This window comes from Mus caroli, chromosome 17, assembly GCF_900094665.2.
Source record: "Mus caroli chromosome 17, CAROLI_EIJ_v1.1, whole genome shotgun sequence".
Taxonomy (NCBI): domain Eukaryota; kingdom Metazoa; phylum Chordata; class Mammalia; order Rodentia; family Muridae; genus Mus; species Mus caroli.
In genome coordinates, this window is record NC_034586.1 from 22784808 (window position 1) to 22808898 (window position 24091).

General features: G+C 55.1%; 1 protein-coding gene across 7 annotated transcripts in view; it reads left to right on the forward strand.

The window, feature by feature from the left end:
- The window catches only part of Syngap1 (synaptic Ras GTPase activating protein 1), a 30925-nt gene that overhangs the window by 2231 nt on the left and 4603 nt on the right, over positions 1-24091 (forward strand). Inside the window, exons 2-19 of one of the 7 annotated variants that reach the window (XR_003835301.1) lie at positions 1132-1253; positions 3104-3209; positions 9000-9091; positions 9468-9589; positions 11307-11460; positions 11654-11752; positions 13353-13976; positions 14106-14250; positions 14449-14593; positions 15977-16213; positions 16301-16502; positions 16711-16889; positions 17440-17481; positions 17801-18863; positions 19279-19452; positions 21210-21421; positions 23182-23272; positions 23979-24058. Coding sequence is in view for 6 of the 7 variants with exons in the window: in XM_029471477.1 (XP_029327337.1) it covers positions 1132-1253; positions 3104-3209; positions 9000-9091; positions 9468-9589; positions 11307-11460; positions 11654-11752; positions 13353-13976; positions 14106-14250; positions 14449-14593; positions 15977-16213; positions 16301-16502; positions 16711-16889; positions 17440-17481; positions 17801-18863; positions 19279-19452; positions 21210-21421; positions 23182-23275 (3812 nt within the window). In the remaining variant the exon portion in view is untranslated. Of the gene's footprint in view, positions 1-1131; positions 1254-3103; positions 3210-5364; positions 5433-8604; positions 8875-8999; positions 9092-9467; positions 9590-11306; positions 11461-11653; positions 11753-13352; positions 13977-14105; positions 14251-14448; positions 14594-15976; positions 16214-16300; positions 16503-16710; positions 16890-17439; positions 17482-17800; positions 18864-19278; positions 19453-21209; positions 21422-23181; positions 23276-23978; positions 24059-24091 lie in introns of those variants that run through there. The other 6 variants (XM_029471477.1, XM_029471476.1, XM_021149517.2 and 3 more) reach the window with 6 other exon arrangements.

The window sequence follows — 24091 nt, forward strand, 5'->3', positions numbered from 1 at the left end:
AGTTACTCTAGGGCCTGGAACAAAGCTCAAAGGCAAGTTCTCCTGAAACATGCCCAAGTTAATTACCCTGCACAGGTGATAGCCCTGGACTTTTCTTCCTGTGAACATCCTCCAGTTGATCCCTTAAGCCTCGTTTTATCACTCCAATATCACCAATCTAACTCTTCTGACTCCCTTAAGGCCTTTCCTTCACCGTGTCCCCATAAATGGTATGTGGCAACGATGCTACCGAGACAGCAAAGATGGAGCACCTGAGTGTGCATAACTGTTGATCCCCCCCTTTTTTTTTCTGAAATGTGTTTCTCGTCAGATTTCATCTTGGGAAGTTCCTCTGCCGTGAGGGGTGGCTGTTCCATTCCTTCTAAGTCCCTCAATGTGCCCAGTGACAGCCAGGTGCAGCTGTCGGCTTGTAGAGTCGGTTCCTCCTATCTATGAAGATTGGGTGGGGAGAGGAGGGCTGACTCTGGAGCCTGCTGTGGACAGAGAGGCCAGACCAGTCTCTGGTCATCAGAGCAGATCCCTGATCCCTGCACAGCCAGATGCAAAGAAGAGCTACCTTCCCCCTGGTAACGTCTCCCAAAGGGTGGCCAGGGTAGGAGTAGGGAATTAAGGGAAGAAGAGAGGGGAGGCCTCACGCCTCTCTGAACATATAAGACCCCCGCCCCATCCCTTTCTTTCTTCTTAATGTTTAGTTCTCAGAATCTCATGACTCAAATATGCTTCAGTACACCCTCTTCTTTTCCACAGCTGGGTACCTCATATTCTCCTAAATGTGTGAGGCCGCATCCATTGTAAGCAGCTTATTAATGTCCTTCCTCTCTGTGTCTTTTGCCAGTTTCATAAATCTCTACCCCTCAACACTAGTGAACAGGCCGAGTTTTCCCCTTCCTTCTCCTGCCCCTAGTAAAGTCCCTCTCTGTCATGTGACGAATTCTCATCTTTGAAGCCATGCTCGTCCCCTCCCTGGAGCCTCCCATGATGCCGCTCAGCATGAAGGACCATCTCCCGACCCAAGATCTCTCCAGGCGGGTGCTGTTCCCTTTCCCTCTCTGCAGACTCTCCTTCCCACTTTAGGTTTCTACACCCAGCGTATAGACCCTCCCTCACTGTCTGTGTGTCTCTGTCCCCCAGATGTACGGGGACCCCCTATGCACCGAACCCAATACGTTCATTCCCCGTACGATCGTCCTGGCTGGAACCCTCGGTTCTGCATCATCTCGGGGAACCAGCTGCTCATGCTGGATGAGGATGAGGTGAGCGGGGTGAGGAGGAGGTGGGGCAAGCGGAAGACCAACCTCAGAGAGGACGATGGGGAGAGTCCTCTTCAATGAGCGGGAGAGAGAGAGAGAGCCCTAAGAACTGGAAGGAAGAGAGACGAGGTGGGAGGAGGGCGGCCATTGGGGTTGTTGTACACAGCCAAGGTGTTAAGAAGATAGACAGCCTTTCTTTGACTTCCACTAGAAGGTCTTTGAGGCCATTGGCAGTGCTGTGGAGGAGCTATGGTTCTGAAGACTTGAGGGTGCCTACTGATTGCACCCCATCCATATTATGGGGGAAGGAAAGTAAAGAGCTTAAAGCAAGTGGGGCCTTCCTTCCTCCAAAGGGGTCCTCAGCTTTCTCCTCCCCTGCCTCTCCTAGCTCTTCATCACAGGGCACAGTGCAGGCTAAGACTGGGTGATCCTGAGGAAAGTCAGGAGAAGTGGGAGCGGCTGGAGGGACTGACAGACCACAGGGGTCACTGGATTTTGGCATGAAAGGGAATGAAAATGGTGTGAGCTTCAGACTAGGTTTCCTTACGCCTCTACAGGGCAGGTTGGGTTTCAGGAGAGTACATGGAAGGAAGAGGTAGGCAACTGTAGTGTGGGGACCATGTACAGGAGCAGAACTTGGACTAGCCAGAGTGAGGAGGTGGAATGGCCAGGGTGTCTGGAAGGAGATAGTTAGTGGTCACGTGAGGTCTAAGAGTCCAAAGGGTGTTGGTTCCATAGTAGGAATGGGCCCAATTCTGAAGGGTGAGGCCCCCAGGTGTGATTTGGGGAGTCATCTTCAGAGAGTGTAGGGTGCCCCAGGAGAGGCAATGAGAGTTGTGCCTAAACACTGTGGGGGCTGGGCTGGATTTGGGGCTAACCAGGGTGTAGAGGAGCCTTGAGGTCAGGTGGAAATGTGGACAGAGAATGTCCAGATCATGAAGTACAAGTGTCTGACAGGGAGAGTGGTAACTGGCCGCTGGAGAGGTGGCCTGGTGGACCTAAGTTTGGAGTACTGGAAGGCCTTTGAGTGATTTGCTGTTGGTCATCAGCCTTGACTAAAGATTTGAAGTCCATTGGGTGGTCTGGGAAAAAGAGAGCCGATGGGAGTGGGAAGTGAAGCAGTGAGAAGGAAGGAATCAGACATGGAGACAGGGGACCCACTAGCCACCCGAGGCCAACAGGAATAGCCTGTCTGGTAGGAAGGTGGGAGTGGGAAGACGAAGATGGAGCTGGAAGAATGAAGGCCCTTGGGAGCTAGAATTGGGCGGATGGTGGGGCTGGGGCCTCGTGGGAGTCTAGCTTCTGGTAGGGGTGGAGGTTAGGATGACGACTCCCAGGGGGAGCTGAGGTGAGGCCTAGGGAAAGGTAGAGCTGAGGGGAAGAGGGTAAAGAAAGAAGATGCAAAGGGGGGGAGGTGACCAGGGCTTTTTGGGGGAGGGGAGGTTGGGTCCCAGTCTGGCCGCAAGCCGGGCTGTGGGAGGGAGACAAGCTGTGGAACTGATTATAAATGCAGCTGTGACAAGCTTGAGAGAGAGAAGGGGGCGAGGAAGGTAGGAGGTTGGGAGGAAAGCGGGGAAAATGGACGAACTGAAGGTCACAGGGAAACCAGACTCAAGAGGTAGCTAACTCCTGTGGATTTGCTGGAAGCGATAGTGGGGTTTGGGAGAATTCTCTAAACTGTTTGAAGAGAAATGGAGGGAGAGCAAGGAACGAGAAGTCCCCTCACCAGGGCCAAGGGAAATGGGCAGGGGTGGAAGGGGCAAGTGGGCTGGCAAGGGGGCCGGCCTTCCATGGAAGGGGAAAGGAGGGACGGCTCAGGCCCGTGAGGTCTGACACACTCCCCAATCCCCTAGATACACCCCCTTCTGATCCGCGACCGGAGGAGCGAGTCCAGCCGAAACAAACTGCTGAGACGCACCGTCTCTGTGCCAGTGGAGGGGCGGCCCCACGGCGAGCATGGTACGGCGGCCGAGCAGGCTCGTGCCCCGGACAGTCGCGGGGAGCGCGGGCGGGGGCGGAGAGCAGCCGTGATCCCGATCCGGATCCCGAGGACAGGGCGCCCTCGTCCGGGCTGCGCGGGGTACCGGGGCTGTTGGTGAGCGGCCCCCGCGCGTCCATACACTGCTTAGCTTTGCTCCCCTTTCCTCTCCAGCAGTGAAGTTTGACTGTTTCCCTGGTGCTTGTAAAAATAATCTGCTTAGATCTTTAGTCTCCTGTCTGTGCTCCTGGCCCGGGCCCTCGCATCCTCCTTCTGAGAACTTGGAATGACCTATTCCCTGCCCTCCCCCAGACCCGTGTCCAGCTCGCGAGCTCCCATCTTTTTCCAGATCTTCAGCCTGTGGCCTTTCCTTCTTCTTTCCCCCTCAATTGATTCCATTTTCTGCAGTCGTAACACTCCCTATTTTCTTGTTTTTCCCCATTCTCATTTTCCATTCCCCCTTGATCCCTGTGTTCCTCCCCTCTGCTCTGGAAACTCCGTCAGACCCCCATCTCCTCACTGTCTCTCCAACTCTCTCCCTCTCTCCATCTGTCTCTTCCCCTTCCTCCTCCCTTCTGCCCCCCCACCCCCCTCTTTAGTCATTTAAAAAAAGATTTTTGTCTTCCTCTGAGAAGTTCGCTTAAAAGGTTTCCATGGGAACAGTGAGGGGAGATGAAGGCAGAGAACAGGGATCTGCAGCCAAGGTGCAGAGAGACGCCCTCAGTCCCCGGAAGCCCCCTGCCACTGCCCAGTTCCTCAGCATTTCCCTTCCATGACGCCCACCCAACCCCATGAGACCCCTTTATCCCACCATTTCTTTCTCCCCAGGGTTACAGGCTTCCTTAGAGAACCAGAAGCCCGTGTGTTATCCAGCCAGCTGCCTGCTGATAGGCCTAGGCCTCACTGCCCTTGGGGGCCAGCTTTGGCACCCCAGGCCGGTGGTCAGGGATGTATGTCACTGTCATGGAAACTGACATGAGGGTGTAGGTAGCAAGCTGAGGCTAACCAGGAGGTCGCCGTGGTGAAGAGTGTATAGAGAATGGGTGATGTCTGTTTGTCGCGTCCATGTCCGGCATTGTTTTTGTTTGTGCAGTGTGTACCTGTGTGCACTGGAATGGTAACATGCTCACAGAGCGTGTTTGTCATGTTTCCTGCGGTTGGCCGGTTGGCCGCTCTGCCCACACAGTTCTGTTTCCTTAGAGTCCTCAGAGTGCCGAGGCCTTTGGTGTGGGTCTCCTGTGTTTAGGGTGAAGTTAAGGTGGCCTGTAAAGGTTACTGACTGTATTGGGGCTTAGTAAAGGCTGGGAATGTTTCGGAGATACATATGTATATCTCTGAAACATTCCCAGCCTTTACTTTATATATAGGCAGGGTTTATTAGAAGTTAGTAGGTGGTGAGCGTTTGGAATCTTCTGAGGAAAATAGAATGTGTAGAGGGCATGGAGGATGTGCAGGGGACATTAAGGGTTTTGGGATTTGGGGGGGCTCCACTTTGCAAAGGTGTTTGCTGAGGCTGTGGCCGCTCCAGCCCGGGAGAGGTCGCCGGACCTTTGAGGGCATTGGAATCTAGGGCTCCTCCTCTGCTGGGTGGAGCTGCAAACCCTCACTCCCTTCAAGGGTTTCTAGCTCTCTCTTTCTCTCTCTTTTTGGGGGTGGGGGTCCTGTTCACGAGGCGATGATGGGAGGCCTAGTTGGTTTTGGGGGTCCCTCTGTCCCCCTCCCCCGTCTCTCTCGCGCTGTCTCCGGGCGACGGGGCTCGTGACAGAGGCGGCCACGGCAGCAGCGGTCGCCTAGCAACGGCGGCGGGGCCCGGGCAACGGCGGCAGCGGCGGGAGCGGCGGCGGAGGGAGCCGTTCCCGCGGCTGTCACCGCGCGGCCGTCCAGGCCGTCCCGGGCCCCGCCGCCGCCCCACCGCGTCGGGCGGCGCGAGCCGGGCCGCCGCCCCCTCTCCCTCTGCACCCGCCCCTCCCCCGCGCAGAGCGGGCCCCTCCCCCATCGGGGACACCCTCGACCCCCCGGGGGGCGGTGCGAGGTAAGGGCGGGGCCGGGCGGACGAAGCGCGCGCGTGGGGGGCTGCGCGCGTGGGGCGGGGGCGCGCGTGTGCGTGGGTACGGGAGGGGCCTGGGGAGGCCGCGGTGGCGGCGGCGGCGGCAGCTGCTCCCTCCGCATGTTCTCGCTGCATCTTCCGAGTGGGGGGAGTTATGGTAATCGGAGCAGGGGGGGCAGTAGAGGTCGGGAGGGAGGGGGTCTGGGCAGCTTCCTGCTTGTTACTGCGCATGGGGGCGGCTGGTGTGAAGGGGTCTTGGAGCCCTACTGGAGGGCTAGCCCTGGTGTTTGCGTATGTGATCTTGACCGTGGTTGAGCCCCTGTGTGTCGGTGCATGTGCACATGGGGACCAAATCCTCTTGCACACGTGTAGCCAGCACTGTGCAGGTATGTCCTGTCTTGCCCCGCCTCTGCCAGTTAACAGCCTGAGGGCCTGTGGGGCCAGCCACCGGTTTATGGGGCAGTCTATGGCCATACTAATTCATGTCACCTCTGACCCTGAGTGTGCATGTCCCCGGTTGAGGTTGATGTGTAGGAATGTGTGGCTGGCCAAATGAGAATTTTCAGTGTCCCTGGTGGCAGGTGTGTGTCTTTGCATGTGTGTTCCAACACTGGCCTGAGAATCTGTGTCAGTCCCAGCATGGGTGTCCAGGGCGTGTCTGGATGTGGGTGGTGGTATGCCGGTGTTCCGGTGGTGAGGACAAAGTGTGTGAATGGTTCCTTACAGTCTGACTGCATGAAACACCTTTGGACTAGGCAGATATGAGCCTCTCTGCCTGGCCCCTAGATGGGGCCAGAAAAGCTTGAAGGGAAAGAAGTGAAGGGGTAGAGGGAAGTAAGGATGAGAGTCACCAAGAGGAGGAGAGCAAAGAGCAAGGGAGAGAGAATGCCTGGAGAATGAGAATCTAAGAGCACTGAGCTGGACTTAGAGAAAAGAGGGCAGAGGACAGGGAAGTTGGGAGGTAGCTGAAGAGCCAGACCTCTCTGTGGAGCAGTCTGAGAGGGTGGATGCAGGAGGGCCTAGGCTGCCCCGTCTGTAGGAGGCTATCCAGTCACAGAGGCTGGTTCCCAGTGAGGCCTGTCACCAAGGAGACTGCAGAGCGTGCCCTCCCCCCAGCTTCTCTGCTCCCTCTCTAGCCCAGCTCCTCATCTTCCTCTGGCACCCTCTCTCCCTGGCTCCCTTTGAGAGCTGTCAGCTGGATATGGAGAAGAAAGGCTACACATAGGGTAGGGATTTGGGGGATTGGAGGGTAGGAGAAATGTTTGTGGGTGATGTCAAGATTAGAGACATTGGAGAGGCGGAGTCCAAGCCCTTGCTGTGTGTGTGTGTGTGTGTGTGTGTGCAGGGTGTGTACTGTGTGGGTGTATGCACAATGCCTATGTTACGGGTCTGTGTAGGTGGCTGTTGTGTGTGTGCTTGAGTGTATCTATCATGCAGGGATGGGACATAGAGACCCAGCATGGCAGTGTGTGCTTTTCAGGTTTGCTGTGTGCACATGGCTGTGTGCTTTTCTCTGTCTATGTCACTGCAGGCAGCACTAATGACAGGACACCCCATGTTCCTGTCAGTCTGCCCTCTCCTGTGCTTTTGCCTCATTCTTGTGTCAGAGTCCTTGGGAACATGTGTGTGGCCTCCATGCACCTGTGACTTATTTTTGAGGTCCTGGCATGGTGTGTCTTTCCTCCAGAAGCTGTACAAGGCAATTAGCTGATTTTGCCCCCTCTGCGAATGCTTGTAGTTCCAAAAGAAGGTTTTAGTGAATTTAAACTTAAGGCCTCTATGCCTTTATTAGAGATGCATGTGTGTGAAAATAATGGCTGACCCAGGTTCCCTGGAGTGAGAGTAAGGCAGCCATACCTGAGAGATGCAGAAGAGTGGATGAGGAGGGAGCCGTGTGGGGCTCTGGGTGACACAAGGCTCACTAACACATTTGCTCCTCATTTTTTTTTTTTGTTTGTTTTGTTTTATTTGTTCTGTTTTCCTGGTAGTCATCACAGATGCTGGTGATTAGAGTCATGGAAAAGCTAGAAGAAAGCTGGGGTGGGGGGGTGTTGAGAGGAGGGAGCTGTCCCAAGTCAATGAATGTGTCTGTACTGTTAATGTGAAGGTTGAGTGTTTGTGCTTTATCTGACCATGGTCAGGATGTCTGTGTTCACGGTGCAGGGGTGACCCAGGGGGCCACAGCCTACTTAAGCATGTGTCTCAAGGTTTACACTGACATGCTCCTGCCTCTGGGCATGACTCGTCCTCGGGTTCCATGTCCATTTATGTAGTGTACTGCCCATATGATGGCCGCAGAGTCCACTCCAGCAGTTCTCATGTGGCTGTCTGAGTTCAAGTGTGTCTACCCCATGGCAGTGCTCACAAATGTCTAGGCATGTGGGGGTCCCCATGCTCAAGACTGTCTGTACGTCTCCCCAAAGCACATACTATTATTTCTCCTAATGCGGCTGTGATATACATGGTTCCCCACTGCTTGCTGTATTTTTGTGCTCTACACACGATTCCTGGGAGACCGAGAGGGTTCTCGTGTCTCGGGATCCAGACTTGCTTGTGTGTGCAAACCTGAGTCTGTCCGTAAAAGGAGCAGGGAAGGACCGGCTCTGAGGCAGTGGTCAGTCTGGAAGCAGACATGAAAATGTAGTGGGGCTTTCACTGTTTTCTTCTGGAACCTAGCGGGTTAACAAGCCATTCTTCCGGTCGCACCCCCCCCCCAGCCTGTAGCTTCTTGTTGCCATGGAGATGGTGGCCCCGCCCCTGATGCAGCACCAGCCCCCCCATTGGCTGCAGTGGTGACTGTGGGGCTGAGGGGGGAGCCCAGGCCTGGGCAGCCATTCTGGAGCTGGAGCCGGAGCTTGGCATCCCCCCACTTTCATTCTCCTTCAGCCCTTCGGCCCCTCCAAATTCCCTAGCAGCAGACCTTCGGCTCCCTTCCTCTAAGCTCCTGTTCCTTCGATTCTTGGCAGGCTGAGCTTCATCCGCATTCACCTCCCCCCCTCCCCTTCTCGCCAGCCTTTACTTGGGAGTCCCCAGAATCCCACTGCCCTTCCTCCCCACTCCCCTGCATTCTTTTCTTCTCCTCTTCAACCATTCACTAGCACTGCAGTGCACGTGGAACCGGCTCCTTCTGCCCGCTCCTCATCGGTCCCTTCCTCCGATCTTCTGTTCCCCTCACTCAGCACAGGTCTCTTCTGAGACCTCCCCCTCCAGTCCTGGGAGGGGGTCATGGGAGGCAGCCCTGGACCTCCAGACAGACAGGGTCTCTGGGAGGTGTGGAGCAGGGGGAGGATGTGCCTAGCTGGGAAAAGAGGAAAGCCCATCCATGGGCAATGACCTTTAACCTATCTCCCCAAGCAAGCCCCTTCTTTTGGGTGGGGGACAGGCAAACTGAGGCTCCCTGGGCCTTGGGTAATCTTCATTAGGGAGGTTTCACTGACCCTCCTGACTATGCCCCCCTGCTGACTGACTGCCTATCCCAGTCATGGGCTTAAGGCCTCCCACCCCGACCCCGTCAGGGGGCTCTGGCTCAGGTTCCTTGCCCCCTCCTTCCCACCGCCAGCCTCTCCGCCGCCGCTGCTCTTCTTGCTGCTTTCCGGGGGGTAGGTGAGGCCGGAGCTGAGGGATCGAGGGAGGTGGCTAATACACTGGCCCTGGGTGGAAGTCGGAACTCATAGTTCCTCAGCCCCTTCCCCAACTTTCCGTTGGGCCCTTTCCTCCCCTCCAGAATACCACTTGGGTCGCTCGAGGAGGAAGAGTGTCCCAGGGGGGAAACAGTACAGCATGGAGGCCGCCCCCGCTGCGCCCTTCCGGCCCTCGGTGAGTGAATGAATGCCAGTGCCTGCCAGATGTGGCTCAGCCTGACCCCATCTCTCCCAGCCCCAGCTGGAGCCCCATGGTTCTGAAAGAGAGGACCAAGGAAGAGTGTGCATGTATCCCCACCTCTTTGGTTTACCCCTTCTTGGCTCTGCCCCCTACGTCTTGGACCAGCCCTCCCACCTTTTCCAGCTAGTTTGTGTGTTTGTGTATCTGCTCACATCATAAAGCACCCGTGGGAGCAAGGAAGACAAACTAGTGTCAGGGCTCCTGGCCCCTTTCCTCTTCTCCATGATCTTCCAGGGATTCCCTGCCAGCTGAGGGTGTCCAGGGAGACTCTGAGCCGCCCCAGTCACCCCTATTCCCATTTGCTCCCCAGCAAGGCTTCCTGAGCCGGAGGCTAAAAAGCTCTATCAAACGTACAAAGTCACAACCCAAACTTGACCGGACCAGCAGCTTTCGACAGATCCTGCCTCGCTTCCGAAGTGCTGACCATGACCGGTAGGTACTGGACCTGAAACGAGATGGGGACTGAGCGGAGTGGGGGATTCCCTGAGAACAAAGGTTAATGGGCTCATGTTGGTCGGGGTGCAAGAGACATCTGAGAGGAGCTGGCCTAAGCCATGGGTAACCAGAAAGAAGTGACAAGGAAGAACCTGCTGAGGCAGGGAAGGAGGTGAAGGTGAAGCCAAGGAGGGCAGGAGGACTCGTGGGGAGGAAGGAAGGGTGGCTCCCACCCTGGGTAGGACTAGTGAGAGCTTACTGGGTGGTGAGAAGGAGCCAATAGGACCCAGGTGGGAGATGCGGAAGGGCAGGGATTAGGGGCAGCAGGCTGGACATGGGTAGCTGGTGTGCACTGATGAGGATGAGGGCTCTGAGGTCCTAGTAGCAGGGCCAGTGGGGAGCAAGAGAACAATAGGAAAGGTAGCATCTGCTATGCAGGTAACAGAATGGGGACAAAGGCTGGGGTTAATCCAGGGCCTGAGGAATAAGGAAGGAGACCTGGCTGTTTGCCTTTGTCCTTCTGTGGGCTTCCCCTAGTCCAGTCACTCCCTGGAGAGAGAGTCTGTCCTTTTCCCTTGTGTCTGGCTGTCCTAGGGACTGAGCAGAGTAGGAAGGGTTGGGATCAGGTGAATCACACCTTTCCCTGTCCCCTTCCAAATAACCAGTGCTGGATTTGGGGCTGGAGGGGGGGTGAGGGCATGGTATTCCTGGCCGCGGGGGCGGGGGGGGGGCCGGGGGAGCGTGGTGCTGACGGCAGCCAGAGCCTGTGATGACGGGGCTGCTATAAATAACTTCATGGAGGCTCCCACACCCGAGCTCCCCTCCTGCTTCCCCATGCTCTCCATCTTGGTCCCCTACCCATTTCCACACCACTTGCTATCTATCCTTTCTCCCCTTGCTGAGTACCTCAGCCCCGCTTGTCCTGTGCTCCCGCGCAGCTTGGCGCAGCGCAGCGCTGTCCACAGTGCGCACGCTTGCTCTTCCTTAGCCTTCCTGCGCCTGCTTTTGCCCCCTGCTTGCTGTTCTGCCTCCCCTTCTTCCCAAGTCTGCTCTCCAGCCTCTGACCTTTACTCTGCCCTGTCTGCTCCTTTATTTGCCTAGGCCTTTCTCTCTATCTCCTGGTTGTACTAAAAACTTACTTCATTTATAGTTTGAATCATAAAATGTTTATTAGGCACTGTGTGCCAGGTCCAAACCAGACATTATTGTATTTCCTCTGTGACTCGAGTCTTTGCTTCCAATTTTCCCCTTTATATTGAGATTCTCATTTCTGGCGTTACCTAGACATGTCCAGGCCATTTTGTTTTTTCTTTTTCTTTTCTTTTTTTGTTTTTGTTGTTGTTGTTTTGTTTTTGACATGGTTTGTGTTTGTTTTTAAAGATAAGGTCTCACTGTGTGACCCTGACTAGCCTGGGGCCTGCTATGTAGACCAGGCTGGCCTCAGACTTAATAGGGATCTACCTGTCTCTGCCTCTTGAGTGTTGGGATTAAAGGTGTGTGTTACTATGCCCAGCAGTTCTGAGTTATTTCTAGGTATCCTGAGTATGAGTTGATGCAGATAGGTCTCTTGAAGGGTTTTGGTTCCCCCCTGCCCCCCACCCCCACCCCATACCTCCCACATCCACAGGAGGAGCCTGGGCTTCCTCTGGTGAGCAGAGTCCTCAGTGAGGAGAGAGGGCCTTCCCTGATGTTTCTCTGACCCCTGTGCTGCCAGGGCCCGGCTGATGCAGAGCTTCAAGGAGTCACATTCCCACGAGTCCCTGCTGAGTCCCAGTAGTGCTGCTGAGGCCTTGGAGCTCAACCTGGATGAAGACTCCATTATCAAGCCAGTACACAGCTCCATCCTGGGTCAGGAGTTCTGCTTTGAGGTAGTAGCCTTTGTGCTGAGATGGACTGAGAGGGCAGGGATGCAGGAGGGTGGGGCCTCGAGGGCCTGGAGTAGGGGCATGTGGAGCTGTCAGGGAAACAGAGCTGGACCAGGGAGGAAGGTGTGGCATAGTCTCCAGCCTCTAGGAATCACCCCTCCTTGGAGCCCCACCTCAAATCCACACTCCTCTCCAGGTAACAACATCATCTGGAACAAAATGCTTTGCCTGTCGGTCTGCAGCTGAAAGGGACAAATGGATTGAGAATCTGCAGAGGGCTGTAAAACCCAACAAGGTACTGGGGAAGAGGGGAACCAAGGAGGCCGGGGGCCTAGTGAGCTAAAGGGTGGGGATTTGGAAGGAGGGCCCTGGGGTGATTTCCATTATTCAGAATTCCCCTGTATTCCCTTTCTCCCCCAACTGCTACCTTCCATCACGCTCTGCTTCCCTGCCATGAAAGCCATGAGCCAGGGATCTGACGGAAGGCCTCGCTCACACCTCACACCTAATGGGTGGTCATCCAGCTGCACTCGCAGTGCTTTGTGAACCCTGGCTCTCTTTATAAAGTCTACCAAGTACGGTTGGACTCGGTGACCTCAGGGTCCCCTTGACAGAGCCAAGACTTATGTTCCCTGAGAAGAAGCTGCCAATCTGTCAGCTGGTCTGACTCCGGTTTATAGCAGGCTCACAGTCCTGGCCATCTTCCTCTTTTTCCCCCAGAGCCTTTATTAAGAAATCCCACTTAAAATGCTAGACACAATCTGAACCACACAGGGTCCAGGTACCACGCTGCTTTCAACATACTGCCATAGCATGTGACTCTCACCAGGAGCTTGGGCCCTCCTCAATTCGGCCCTCAGCTCCCACTTTTTTTTTTTTTTTTTGAGACAGGGTTTCTCTGTGTAACCCTGGCTGTCCTGGAACTCACTCTGTAGACCAGGCTGGCCTTGAACTCAGAAATCCACCTGCCTCTGCCTCCCAAGTGCTCGGATTAAAGGCGTGAGCCACCACGCCCAGCTGTTGGCCCTATACTTAACGAAAGTATTATTTTATTTTGTAACATCTGATGTTTCTGTGGGACTTTCTCATTCACATCTTTGAGGTCTTCCTTACTTTAAAAAAAAAAAAAAATGTTGCTGGCCATGGTGGCGTAGGCCTTAATCCCAGCACGGAAGCAGGTGGATTTCGGTGAGTCCAAATCCAGAGTGAGTTCCAAGATAGTCAAAGCTGTGTGGAGCGATCCTGTTTCAAAAAAACCAAAAGTAAATAATCTTAAAAACTTCCACATTTATTTGTAGGGGGGAAGAAGGGGGAGGGCACAGTGCCCACGTGGAGGCCAGAGCCCCTCCCACTCTGCTGTGGGTCCTAAGGCTCACACTCACACTGGGCACCTTCGCCAAGGAAGCCATCTTGCTGGCCCTCAGTGCATTTGACTCATCACCTAAGCATCTCCCAGCATTAATCCTGTAGGAATTCCCTTCTCTGTTAGCGTCCAAGGCTGCTGTAAAACAGTCACTGTGAACTGAGCCAGCCAAAGCTCCTCTCTCACAGATCAGGGGTCTAAAGTCCAAGATGAGCAAGGCCATGTCAGTTCTGAAGCTGTCACCTTCAGTCCGTCCCTCTTTACATGGCTAGCTTCCTTCTGTATGTCTCTAATGTGATAAAGTCACCAATTGCTGGATTAAGAGATGACATTAATCAAGTATGCCCTCATCTGAATTGACATCTGCCAGGACACTATTTCTCAGATTCTAGAGAGAAATAATTCGCCACTATTCGAGCCCAGTATACTTACTGCTCTCCTTACGGCCACCATCTTGATACCATGTGCTCACTGTCTTTCTGGTGTGTCTGTCTTCACCCTTTTATCTGCCCCAACCACTTCCTCATGCTAGGACAACAGCCGCCGGGTAGATAATGTGCTGAAGCTATGGATCATAGAGGCTCGAGAGCTGCCCCCCAAGAAGAGATATTACTGTGAGCTGTGCCTGGACGACATGCTGTATGCACGGACCACCTCCAAGCCCCGCTCGGCTTCAGGAGACACCGTCTTTTGGGGCGAGCACTTTGAGTTTAACAACCTGCCTGCCGTCCGGGCCCTTCGGCTGCATCTGTACCGTGACTCAGACAAAAAGCGGAAGAAGGACAAGGCGGGCTACGTTGGCCTGGTGACTGTTCCGGTGGCCACCCTGGCTGGGCGCCACTTCACAGAGCAGTGGTACCCCGTGACCTTGCCGACAGGCAGTGGGGGCTCTGGGGGTATGGGCTCGGGAGGAGGAGGAGGGTCAGGGGGTGGCTCAGGGGGCAAAGGGAAAGGAGGTTGTCCAGCTGTGAGACTGAAAGCCCGTTACCAGACGATGAGCATCCTGCCCATGGAGCTGTATAAGGAGTTTGCAGAGTATGTGACCAACCATTACCGGATGCTGTGTGCAGTGCTGGAACCTGCCCTGAATGTCAAAGGCAAGGAGGAGGTGGCCAGTGCACTGGTTCACATCCTGCAGAGCACAGGCAAGGCCAAGGTGAGCACTATGGCCCCAGGGAGAGCTGGCTTGAGCATGGCCGCCAGCTTGTGGGCGGTGAAGAGAGAATAATAAGATCATGAGGTTGGACTCTGTAGAGGCTGACCCTGGGGTTTTCCTGGGCTCCAGGACTTCCTTTCAGACATGGCCATGTCAGAGGTAGACCGATTCATGGAGCGGGAACACCTCATATTCCGCGAGAACACGCTCGCCACTAAAGCCATAGAAGAGTATATGAGACTGATTGGCCAGAAATACCTCAAGGATGCCATTGGTACTTCAGGCCTTCTTCCTGAACCTCCTTGTGCCCCCCCACCACCCCTAAACCTGGCTTCCCAGACCCCATATCTACCTTCCTCAGAGTCCCAGGACCCCAGCCTCCAACCATCTGATTCTGCCATTCCTCCAACCCAGGGAGCCCCTGTCCCTGCCCTTGGAAAGTGTGACCGCTCCCTGTTGTACATCCTCCCAGGGGAGTTCATCCGTGCTCTGTATGAATCTGAGGAGAACTGTGAAGTAGACCCCATCAAGTGCACAGCGTCCAGTCTGGCAGAGCACCAGGCCAACCTGCGGATGTGCTGTGAGTTGGCCCTGTGCAAGGTGGTCAACTCCCATTGGTGAGACTGGGAACGCTGGGCTGGGGGGCCAGGGCTGGGCAGTTGTGTGTTCATCTGTTCATCCATCTGTCCATCCTCAGAGGACTGAGCATCAGTACGGGCAAAGCATTTTCTGGGGTGTCATAGAACAGAAAGAGGTGAATGAGGGCTGGTTCCTGACCTCAGATGGCCTCTAACCAAAATGAGCAGGGACACACGAGATGCAAGAAAAGCCACAGAGCCATTATGATGTGTGTTAAGGGAGGGTCCCTGAGTAGATAGAGCAGTGATGAGGTGCCCAGGGCTGGGCTGTGAGGACCGGCTCAGGGGCTGGCATCTGTACACAGTAGGCAAAGGACATTTCCAGGGCTGTGAGATAGCACAGGTGTGATGTGAGGAGGCCTTTGAGCTTCAGAGGATGGCTGGCAGCTGGTGCACATGGCTCTAGTAGAGGCAATAGGAGAGAGCTGTGCTTTGGGAATGAGAGAATCTGGAAGTCCGGGGCTCAGGAGTCTGCAACTGTCAGAATGGGGTAGCCTTGAAGGTGTTGGCACCAGGAGGAAGCATGACTGAGACTGGATCACAAGTCAGTGACCTATATGGGGAGGGAGAGAAAGCAGCCCAGACCATTGGAGGCTCTGCTCCAGGTGTGGAAACCAGATGTTGGATCAGGGTGTAGTTAGAAGGCCTAGAAAGGGTCTGCTCAAGGCCAGCTAGAGGAAGGATCAAATCAGTAGGGGTCGTCTGAGGGGTTGTGTGGGAGTCAGGATGACTCAAGAGGTCATGAGACTGTAGTGCTTAGGAGACCCACAGCCTCATTGACAGAACCAGGGAGTCAGAAGGAGGAGCCAGCTGGCAGTGTGGGGGCGATGGTGAGCTCTGTTTTACACTAGTCAAGTTTAAGGTGTCAGTAGGACATCGAAGTAGCACTGGGAGGCGGGAAAGAGTGAGCTGAGCCATTCCAGAGACTGGGGATCATGCCTGGGGCAGTCCATCCCCATTTCCCTGGAATCCAGAAGAGTTGGGGGGTCCGAGCTCCCTGTACCTCAAGTGACCCTCCATCTCTCTCCCATCTCTGTCTCTTCCCTGGTGTCTGTTTTTCTTCTCCTCCTCTCCTTGTCTCTCTCCCACCCTCCGTCTCTCTCCCACGTGTCTATCTCCCCTCACCCCTTTCCCCCTCTCCATTTCTCTCTCCAGAATCTGTTCCTCTACTGTGGCCCTCTTCTTCAGCAGCCTCCTGTCTTTCTCCTGCAGTCCCTCCCTCCCGGTCTCTCTCACCTGTCTCCACACCCTCACCTTCTACCACCCCCTCAGCATGTTCCCTGAAAGCTGAGGGTCTCTGGGGCTCAGTCCCGGTCTCTCTTTCTCTCTTTCTCTCTCTGTCTCCCCACCCCTTCCCCCCAGCGTGTTCCCGAGGGAGCTGAAGGAGGTGTTTGCATCTTGGCGGCTGCGCTGCGCAGAGCGGGGCCGGGAGGACATTGCTGACAGGCTGATCAGCGCCTCGCTCTTCCTGCGCTTCCTCTGCCCGGCCATTATGTCGCCCAGTCTATTTGGGCTTATGCAGGAGTACCCAGATGAGCAGACCTCACGAACCCTCACCCTCATCGCCAAGGTCATCCAGAACCTGGCCAACTTTTCCAAGTGAGGGGAAACTTCAGGAAGGGTGGGATGACCGTGGGCTTCTGGAAGGGTCTCCCAAGTCACCACAGCATCTGTGCCCCTGTCCAGGTTTACCTCAAAGGAGGACTTCCTGGGCTTCATGAATGAGTTTCTGGAGCTGGAGTGGGGCTCTATGCAGCAGTTCTTGTATGAGATATCCAACCTGGACACCTTGACCAACAGCAGCAGTTTTGAGGGCTATATAGACTTGGGCCGAGAGCTCTCCACACTTCACGCCCTGCTCTGGGAGGTGCTGCCCCAGCTCAGCAAGGTCAGTGGAGGTCCCCTCTGTCCCATCCCCAGGTACTTCCAGAGGCACCTGGGCTGAGAGATTATCTCTGCACAGAACTCCTGTCACCTTCCTGTTCCCAGAAATGTCACCACCACTTCCAGTACATATCACAAAACCTCTACCGTGGCCTCTGAGGCCCTCTTAGAACCGGGCACTTACTCATCAAGTGACAGCCTTGTCCTTCCAGGAAGCCCTCCTGAAGCTGGGCCCACTGCCCCGGCTCCTCAATGACATCAGCACAGCCCTGAGGAACCCTAACATCCAAAGGCAGCCAAGCCGCCAGAGTGAACGGACTCGGTCTCAGCCCATGGTGCTGCGAGGGCCATCAGCCGAGATGCAGGGCTACATGATGCGGGACCTCAATAGGTGAGCACCCTGCTTCCATGCTGCTATGCTCTGGGAGCCTGAATACTCCTGGATGCTTCTCGCTGGGCCTGTCTGTATCTCTCTAGTACTCAGAAGGGAAGAAGGGAAAGTTCTTAGGGACAGTGGTAAGGGTGCAGGCAGTGGGACCCTGCCATAGCTGGCTCACTTGGTTCCCTTGCCAACCCACTGCTTGTCCTTAGGCTGTGGCTCAGCCACGTGGTACCTAAGTCATCAGGTGTCTCTAAGAGACCTAAGCCCCTGCTCCCTCATACCACCTTGCCCCAGAGAGCTCTCCATGATCCAGCATTCAGAGAAGCAGCAGGTGGAGCCGAGAGGGCCCTGGAGCCCGGCATCCAATTTGATGGGGGAGGGCAGGGAGGGCCTGGGCCTCGGCTCCGGACGGTGTCCTTCATCTTGTGATCACTCTGCTGTTCCCCACCCGTGTCTTCCGTGTACACCACCACGCCCTCCCTCCCGCCACTCCTTCTATCATCTGTCCACACCGCTCTCCTTCTCCTGTCTGCGCTTGCCCCTTTGCATCTCTCTCCAGCTCCATCGACCTTCAATCCTTCATGGCTCGAGGCCTCAACAGGTGAGGGCTCTGTGCTCCCCACCCTCTGTCCTGCTGCACTGGCCTTCACCCACCTCTGCTCCTGTCCTTCACAGTGCACCTCATCTCCTCCACGCCTGCCCAGACCAGCCCTCACTCCTCCTTCTCCAGGCCTTAACACCCTTCCTAGGCCTTGTCCCTTCCCTTCTCCCATCCTCCCGGCCTGCCTCTTCAGGGCTGCCACCACTAGCTCTCGGCCCTCCTCCCCCGTGGGCCCCGCTTTCACCTAAGGCCAGCACCAGCCCACAGGTGCCAGTTGTCCTGGCCTCACTCTGCCTGTGTCCCCCTTTGCTTCCAACAGCTCTATGGACATGGCTCGCCTCCCCTCCCCAACCAAGGAAAAACCACCACCACCACCACCTGGTGGGGGTAAAGACCTGTTTTATGTGAGCCGGCCACCACTGGCCCGCTCATCCCCAGCATACTGCACGAGCAGCTCGGACATCACAGAGCCAGAGCAGAAGATGCTGAGTGTCAACAAGAGTGTGTCCATGCTGGACCTTCAGGGCGACGGGCCTGGAGGCCGCCTTAACAGTAGCAGTGTTTCCAACCTGGCAGCTGTTGGGGACTTGTTGCACTCCAGCCAGGCCTCGCTGACAGCAGCCTTGGGGTTGCGGCCTGCACCTGCCGGGCGCCTCTCCCAGGGGAGTGGCTCTTCCATCACAGCAGCTGGCATGCGCCTCAGCCAGATGGGGGTCACTACAGATGGTGTCCCCGCCCAGCAACTGCGCATCCCCCTTTCCTTCCAGAACCCTCTCTTCCATATGGCTGCTGATGGGCCAGGGCCCCCAGCAGGCCATGGAGGGAGCAGTGGTCATGGTCCACCCTCCTCCCATCACCACCACCACCACCATCACCACCACCGAGGGGGAGAACCCCCAGGGGACACTTTTGCCCCATTCCATGGCTATAGCAAGAGCGAGGACCTCTCTTCAGGGGTCCCTAAGCCCCCTGCCGCCTCCATCCTTCATAGCCACAGCTACAGCGACGAGTTTGGACCCTCTGGCACTGATTTTACCCGCCGGCAGCTCTCGCTTCAGGACAGTCTACAGCACATGCTGTCCCCTCCCCAGATTACCATCGGTCCCCAGAGGCCAGCTCCCTCAGGGCCGGGAGGGGGCAGCGGCGGGGGCAGCGGTGGGGGCCAGCCACCCCCCTTGCAGAGGGGCAAGTCTCAGCAGTTGACAGTGAGTGCCGCCCAGAAACCTCGGCCGTCCAGCGGGAACCTGTTGCAGTCCCCTGAGCCAAGCTACGGTCCTGCCCGTCCTCGGCAACAGAGCCTCAGCAAAGAGGGCAGCATTGGGGGCAGCGGGGGCAGCGGGGGCGGAGGGGGTGGGGGGCTCAAGCCCTCCATCACCAAGCAGGTAGGTGAGGGCAGGGTGAGGTGGGGCGGGTGACAAGCAGGGAGGGAAGCAACAGTGTAGTCTGGTGTAACAAATCTCCTCCTTTGTGGCCCGTAGTCCTACCACTCAAGAGGCAAGATGGAAGGAAGCTAGGGCTAGGTAGTGAAATTGTCTCTAAACAAACAAAAATCTCAGAAACATAAGAGGGCCCTCAGCAATGTCCCATGAAGTGTTGAAGTGCCAAGGATGTGTAGATGAACAGTTGGGGACCCCAGCCTTAGCACTTCCCCCAGGCAGGCAGCGTAACTTCACTAGTTCAGACAGAGAAGGGCTAAGGCAGGGGAGCAGGAGTGGGGGGATCATTTGTGTTTTCTTCCTCTGAGCATGCCCTCCCTCTCCCACCTTTCTGCTGTCTGCCCTTCCTTGCTGGTCTCAGCATTCCCAGACTCCATCCACGCTTAACCCCACGATGCCAGCCTCGGAGCGGACCGTAGCCTGGGTCTCCAACATGCCTCACCTGTCGGCTGACATCGAGAGCGCACACATTGAGCGAGAAGAGTACAAGCTCAAGGAGTACTCCAAGTCCATGGATGAAAGCCGGCTGGACAGGGTACGCTGGCCTTCCCTCTGCCCATCCCTCTACCATGCCGGGGGAGGAAGGCCATCAGTGCTTCCAAGGGAAAACACCCATGCTTAGTCAACAGGGTAAAAAGAAGCAGACAGCCCTCTTTTCTATTGAGAGTAGAAAGAGTCTTTTAGTCCAACTCTCTCTGTGGGTTATCTATACTATCTCTACTATAGATGGAGAGAGCTGTTTCGTTTCAGCTCTGAGGAAGAGAATTGCTCCAGGATTAGGGCATATGTGGAAACCACCCAAGCTGAGCCTGCTGGCACAGGCTTGTGAACTGTTTTGTTACTCAGGAGGCTGAGGCAGGCAATGTCAGCTCAAGGCCAGCTTGGACAACCTAAGGAGACCCTGCTTCAAAATAAAAAGTGAAAAGAAACCTGTGGGGCAGATGTTTGCTAGGACGACGCATGAGGCCCTAGGTATCAGCAAGTTCTACCAGAGGGCTAAGCACTTTTGTCCCAAGGCAGCCATCTATCCCAGGCCGTGAATTCCCTCTCTTGTTCACCTAGAATGGTGTAGCTTAGAAGTAGGCCTTCAGAGCATGGTAAAGGCCTCTTTTTTGTTTTTTTGTTTTGTTTTGTTTTGTTTTTTGAGACAGGGTTTCTCTGTGTAGCCCTGGCTGTCCTGGAACTCACTCTGTAGACCAGGCAGGCCTCAAACTCAGAAATCCACCTGCCTCTGCCTCCTGAGTGCTGGGATTAAAGGCGTGCACCACCACGCCCGGCCTTCTTTTTTTTTAAAAAAAAAAGATTTATTATTATACATAAGTACACTGTAGCTGACTTCAAATACACCAGAAGAGGGCATCAGATCTCATTACGGGTGGTTGTGAGCCACCATGTGGTTGCTGGGATTTGAACTTGGGACCTTCAGAAGAGCAGACAGTGCTCTTACCCACTGAGCCATCTTGCCAGCCCGGTAAAGGGCTCTTAGGTCGCCTCTCCCAGCCGTATAGCAGATGAGGAAAGCCCAGTCCAGCACTACACACAAGAGCTTCTAGAAGGGACAATCAGCTGGGAAGATGCATACCTATGGCTAGTGGTACCCCGTGTGACCCCTGTGTGTGCCGCTGCAATTCAGGAGCTAAAGCTTTAGCGTTATTTAACTGCTGAGCAGCTATGTGTAAGCTGGGAAGAGAGATTAGTAGTGGGGCTTTGGGTTTGATCCCTAGCACCAGAAAAAAACAGAGCATACAAGTACTACATGTACTGACTATATTAAGCCACATGGAAATGAAGAGCCTGGTCTGAGCTCGTCTGTTCCTGGAATAGTTGTATTCTCAGTCTGGGAGCCCCTTGACTTCTTGTCTGTAGGACAGGACTAGGGAGGGAGTCACACCCGAGACAGCACCTGCCCCCACCTCACCCAGTGTGGCTTGGGTTTTCCCCCCTATCCCCATGTGCTCAATATTGCTTTGGAATGTTTGTCCCACTGGCTTTAATCTGTAGAGAAGCTTCTCAGGGCGTGTCCAGGAGTCTTGACAGACCCTGTAGCCCCATATGCCCCACGCATGCGTGAGAGCAGGGCACACCTCAAAGGTGTGGGACTGACTTTGCACCACCTTGAAGAAGCCTCAGTATTATTTCAGAGCTTTCTTAAAAGCAGAGAAGTGTGTTCAGTAGGCAGAGAAAGGATGGGGGTACTCCTTTGCCATGGCTGAAGTGACAGGGATGGGAGTGGGCTGGTAAAGCCAAGGCTGAGCGCCTCTCACAGTACGGGGTCATGTGCCCGGCGGGCAGGTGAAGGAGTACGAGGAGGAGATACATTCGCTGAAGGAGAGGCTACACATGTCCAACCGGAAGCTGGAAGAATATGAGCGGAGGTTGCTGTCCCAGGAAGAACAGACCAGCAAGATCCTGATGCAGTACCAAGCCCGCCTGGAGCAGAGTGAGAAGCGCTTGAGACAGCAGCAGGTGGAGAAGGACTCCCAGATCAAGAGCATCATTGGCAGGTGAGGGGCGGCCCGGGGAGGGAGGAGGGGCTGAGGCTGCAGGGAGAGGGAGAGGGGGAAACCTGCTTAAGGCATTGAGCTGCTCTTACTGCGGCCCGGCACTGCTTGCACACTAACTCCTGAAGCCCTAGAGATACACCAGTGACTGTAGCCTAGCCACCAGTGTCTGGACTTAGGCCTGGACTCCCTACCAGTTCTTCATAGCCCAGCCTGTGGGGCTCACCACAGAGCTAAGAGGCAGTCCCTGGCTCAGGCTTAGAATGAGTTCCATTAGAGGGCTTTTAGCTTGTCAGTGTTCCAAAGGACCTGCCTTCTCAGGGGCTACCACAGCCAGAGCCAGCTGCACCCAGATCTATTGTAATGTTTTGAGTGAGATTTAGTTAGAAGAAAATGGTCTCTGCCTGAGACACTTGAAGTCCATGGCAAGGACTCTCTTATGAGATGAGTCCTCAGTGACTCGTGCATGGTGCATGGGGCCCAGAAGCTCCGTCTCTGCACACAGGGTCTCTAGGAGGCCGGCTGAGCTGGGGGATCTGACTGGCAGGAGACTTTGAGATACAGAAACCTAGCTGTACAGAGTTGTGCACACTTTTGTGGTTTTTCCAGACAGGGTTTCTCTGTGTAGCCCTGGCTGTCCTGGAACTCACTCTGTAGACCAGGCTGGCCTTGAACTCTGCCTCCTGAGTGCTGGGATTAAAGGCGTGCACCCACACCATCTGTTTACTTGTGCACACTTTGAATCCAAGCTTTCAGGTGACAGAAGCAGGTGGATCTCTGAGAGTGTGAGGCCAGCCTGGGCTACATAGAGAGTTCTAGCCAGGGCTACATAGAGAAACCTTGTCTCAACAAACAAACAAACCAACCAAACAAAACAGACAAACAATGACATAGAAATCTCACCAGGAGTACCCATGTCTGTAATCCCAATGTTTAGGAGGCTGAGGCAGGAGGATACAGCTACACAGGACGTTCAAGGCTTCCCTGCCTAGAATGTGAGACACTATCTGAAAACCACAAATCAAGTCTATTTTCATGAGTTTGAGGGATGAACTCAAGTGCTTAAGAGGATATACAGCTCTTCTAGAGAATCTGAGTCAAATCCCCAGCACCCACTTCAGGTAGCTTATAATTGTCTGGAACTCTAGCTACTGGCGCATCTCACACATCTGGCCTCTGCAGGCTCCTGAACTCGTGTGCACAGACCCACACACAGATACACACAATGAAAAATATATATAGGCTTGGTGGTGGTGGTGACACAAGCCTTTAACCCCAGCACTCTGGAGGCAGAGGCAGGCAGATCTCTGAGTTTGAGGCCAGCTTGGTCTAATAGAGTGAGTTCTAGGACAGCCAGGGCTACACAGAGAAACCCTGTCTTGAAAAACAAAGCTGGATGTGGTGACACATGCCTTTAATTCTATCACATGGGAGGCAAAAGCAGGCAGATCTCAGTCTAAGGTCAGCCTGTCTACATAATGAGTTCCAGGCCAGCCAAAGATACACAGTAAGACTGCCCCCCCCCCAAAAAAAAAAACCAACCAACATACATACATACATTCATACATATCTTTAAAAAGCCCCCCAGAAGGTAGCAAGACTCTGGTGACAGGCATCTTTTAGGTAATGGGGGAAGAGGAATTCTGCGAGAAGAAATGTCATAGATTTTTCCAGATTTGCAGGGGTTCCCCAGGGTCAAGAGTACCTCAGGTGGGCTCTGAGTCTGTGCCCGCCACTAACCCCACTGAAGCCCGTCCCTTCAGGCTGATGCTGGTGGAGGAGGAGCTGCGCCGGGACCACCCCGCCATGGCTGAGCCGCTGCCTGAGCCCAAGAAGAGGCTGCTCGACGCTCAGGTGGAAATTACAATGTCATTTATCTTCTCCGTGTCCCATCCCCATCCATCCCACCGTCTCTGTGCTCTCACCGCCGCGCCGCCCTGGCCCCATCACCGTCTGTCTGTCTCCTGTTGTCCTGTCTGTCTATTCATCTGCATCCCGTTGTCTGTGCCTCCGTCACTCCTGGCAGAGCCAGCCTTACTCCTGTGCCTTCCTGTCCTGTCTTCCCACTCTTGCCTGCATCTCAGGACCGCCTGCCACCAGAGCCTCAGCCTCTCAGCTCCCCTGCCTCCTCCTAGCCCACTCCTGTCTGCTCCCTCAGCTCTTCTTAGCCAGAAGGCTGAAGGTTGTCCTGGATAGAACGGAGCATACTATAATCTGAGCTGTCATTTATCTAGCCCTGGGTACCCTAGAGACTCAAGGTTCTCTTGACTTCCCATTCTGACTCTTCAGATCCTAAAGGCCTCTCCTGGAGACCCCTTTCCATAGTTGAAGTTCAACCTCCCTTTAACCTCTGGTGTTTCCCGAGGCTACGTCTAACTCCTTGTGGCCACCCTCTCTGCTCCTCAGCTAGCTTCCAGGCCTTTCTGCACCCTGGCCCCTGCTTCCCTTAGATCCTGCTCTTTCCTATCCATACTCCTCCTCCCTTTGCTCTAACCACCAGGCATCCCTGCCACCACCACCAAGCTTCCTGACCCCATGACCCCACTCTCTCCCCCTGCAGCTCCTCATCAGGTAATTCTCCTGGTTCCGCTTTGACCACGGGCGGAGGACACTGGGGGAGGTGACTCCGGACCACTGCAGGTTGGTGGTGAAGCCCACCCCCTCCAACTCTCT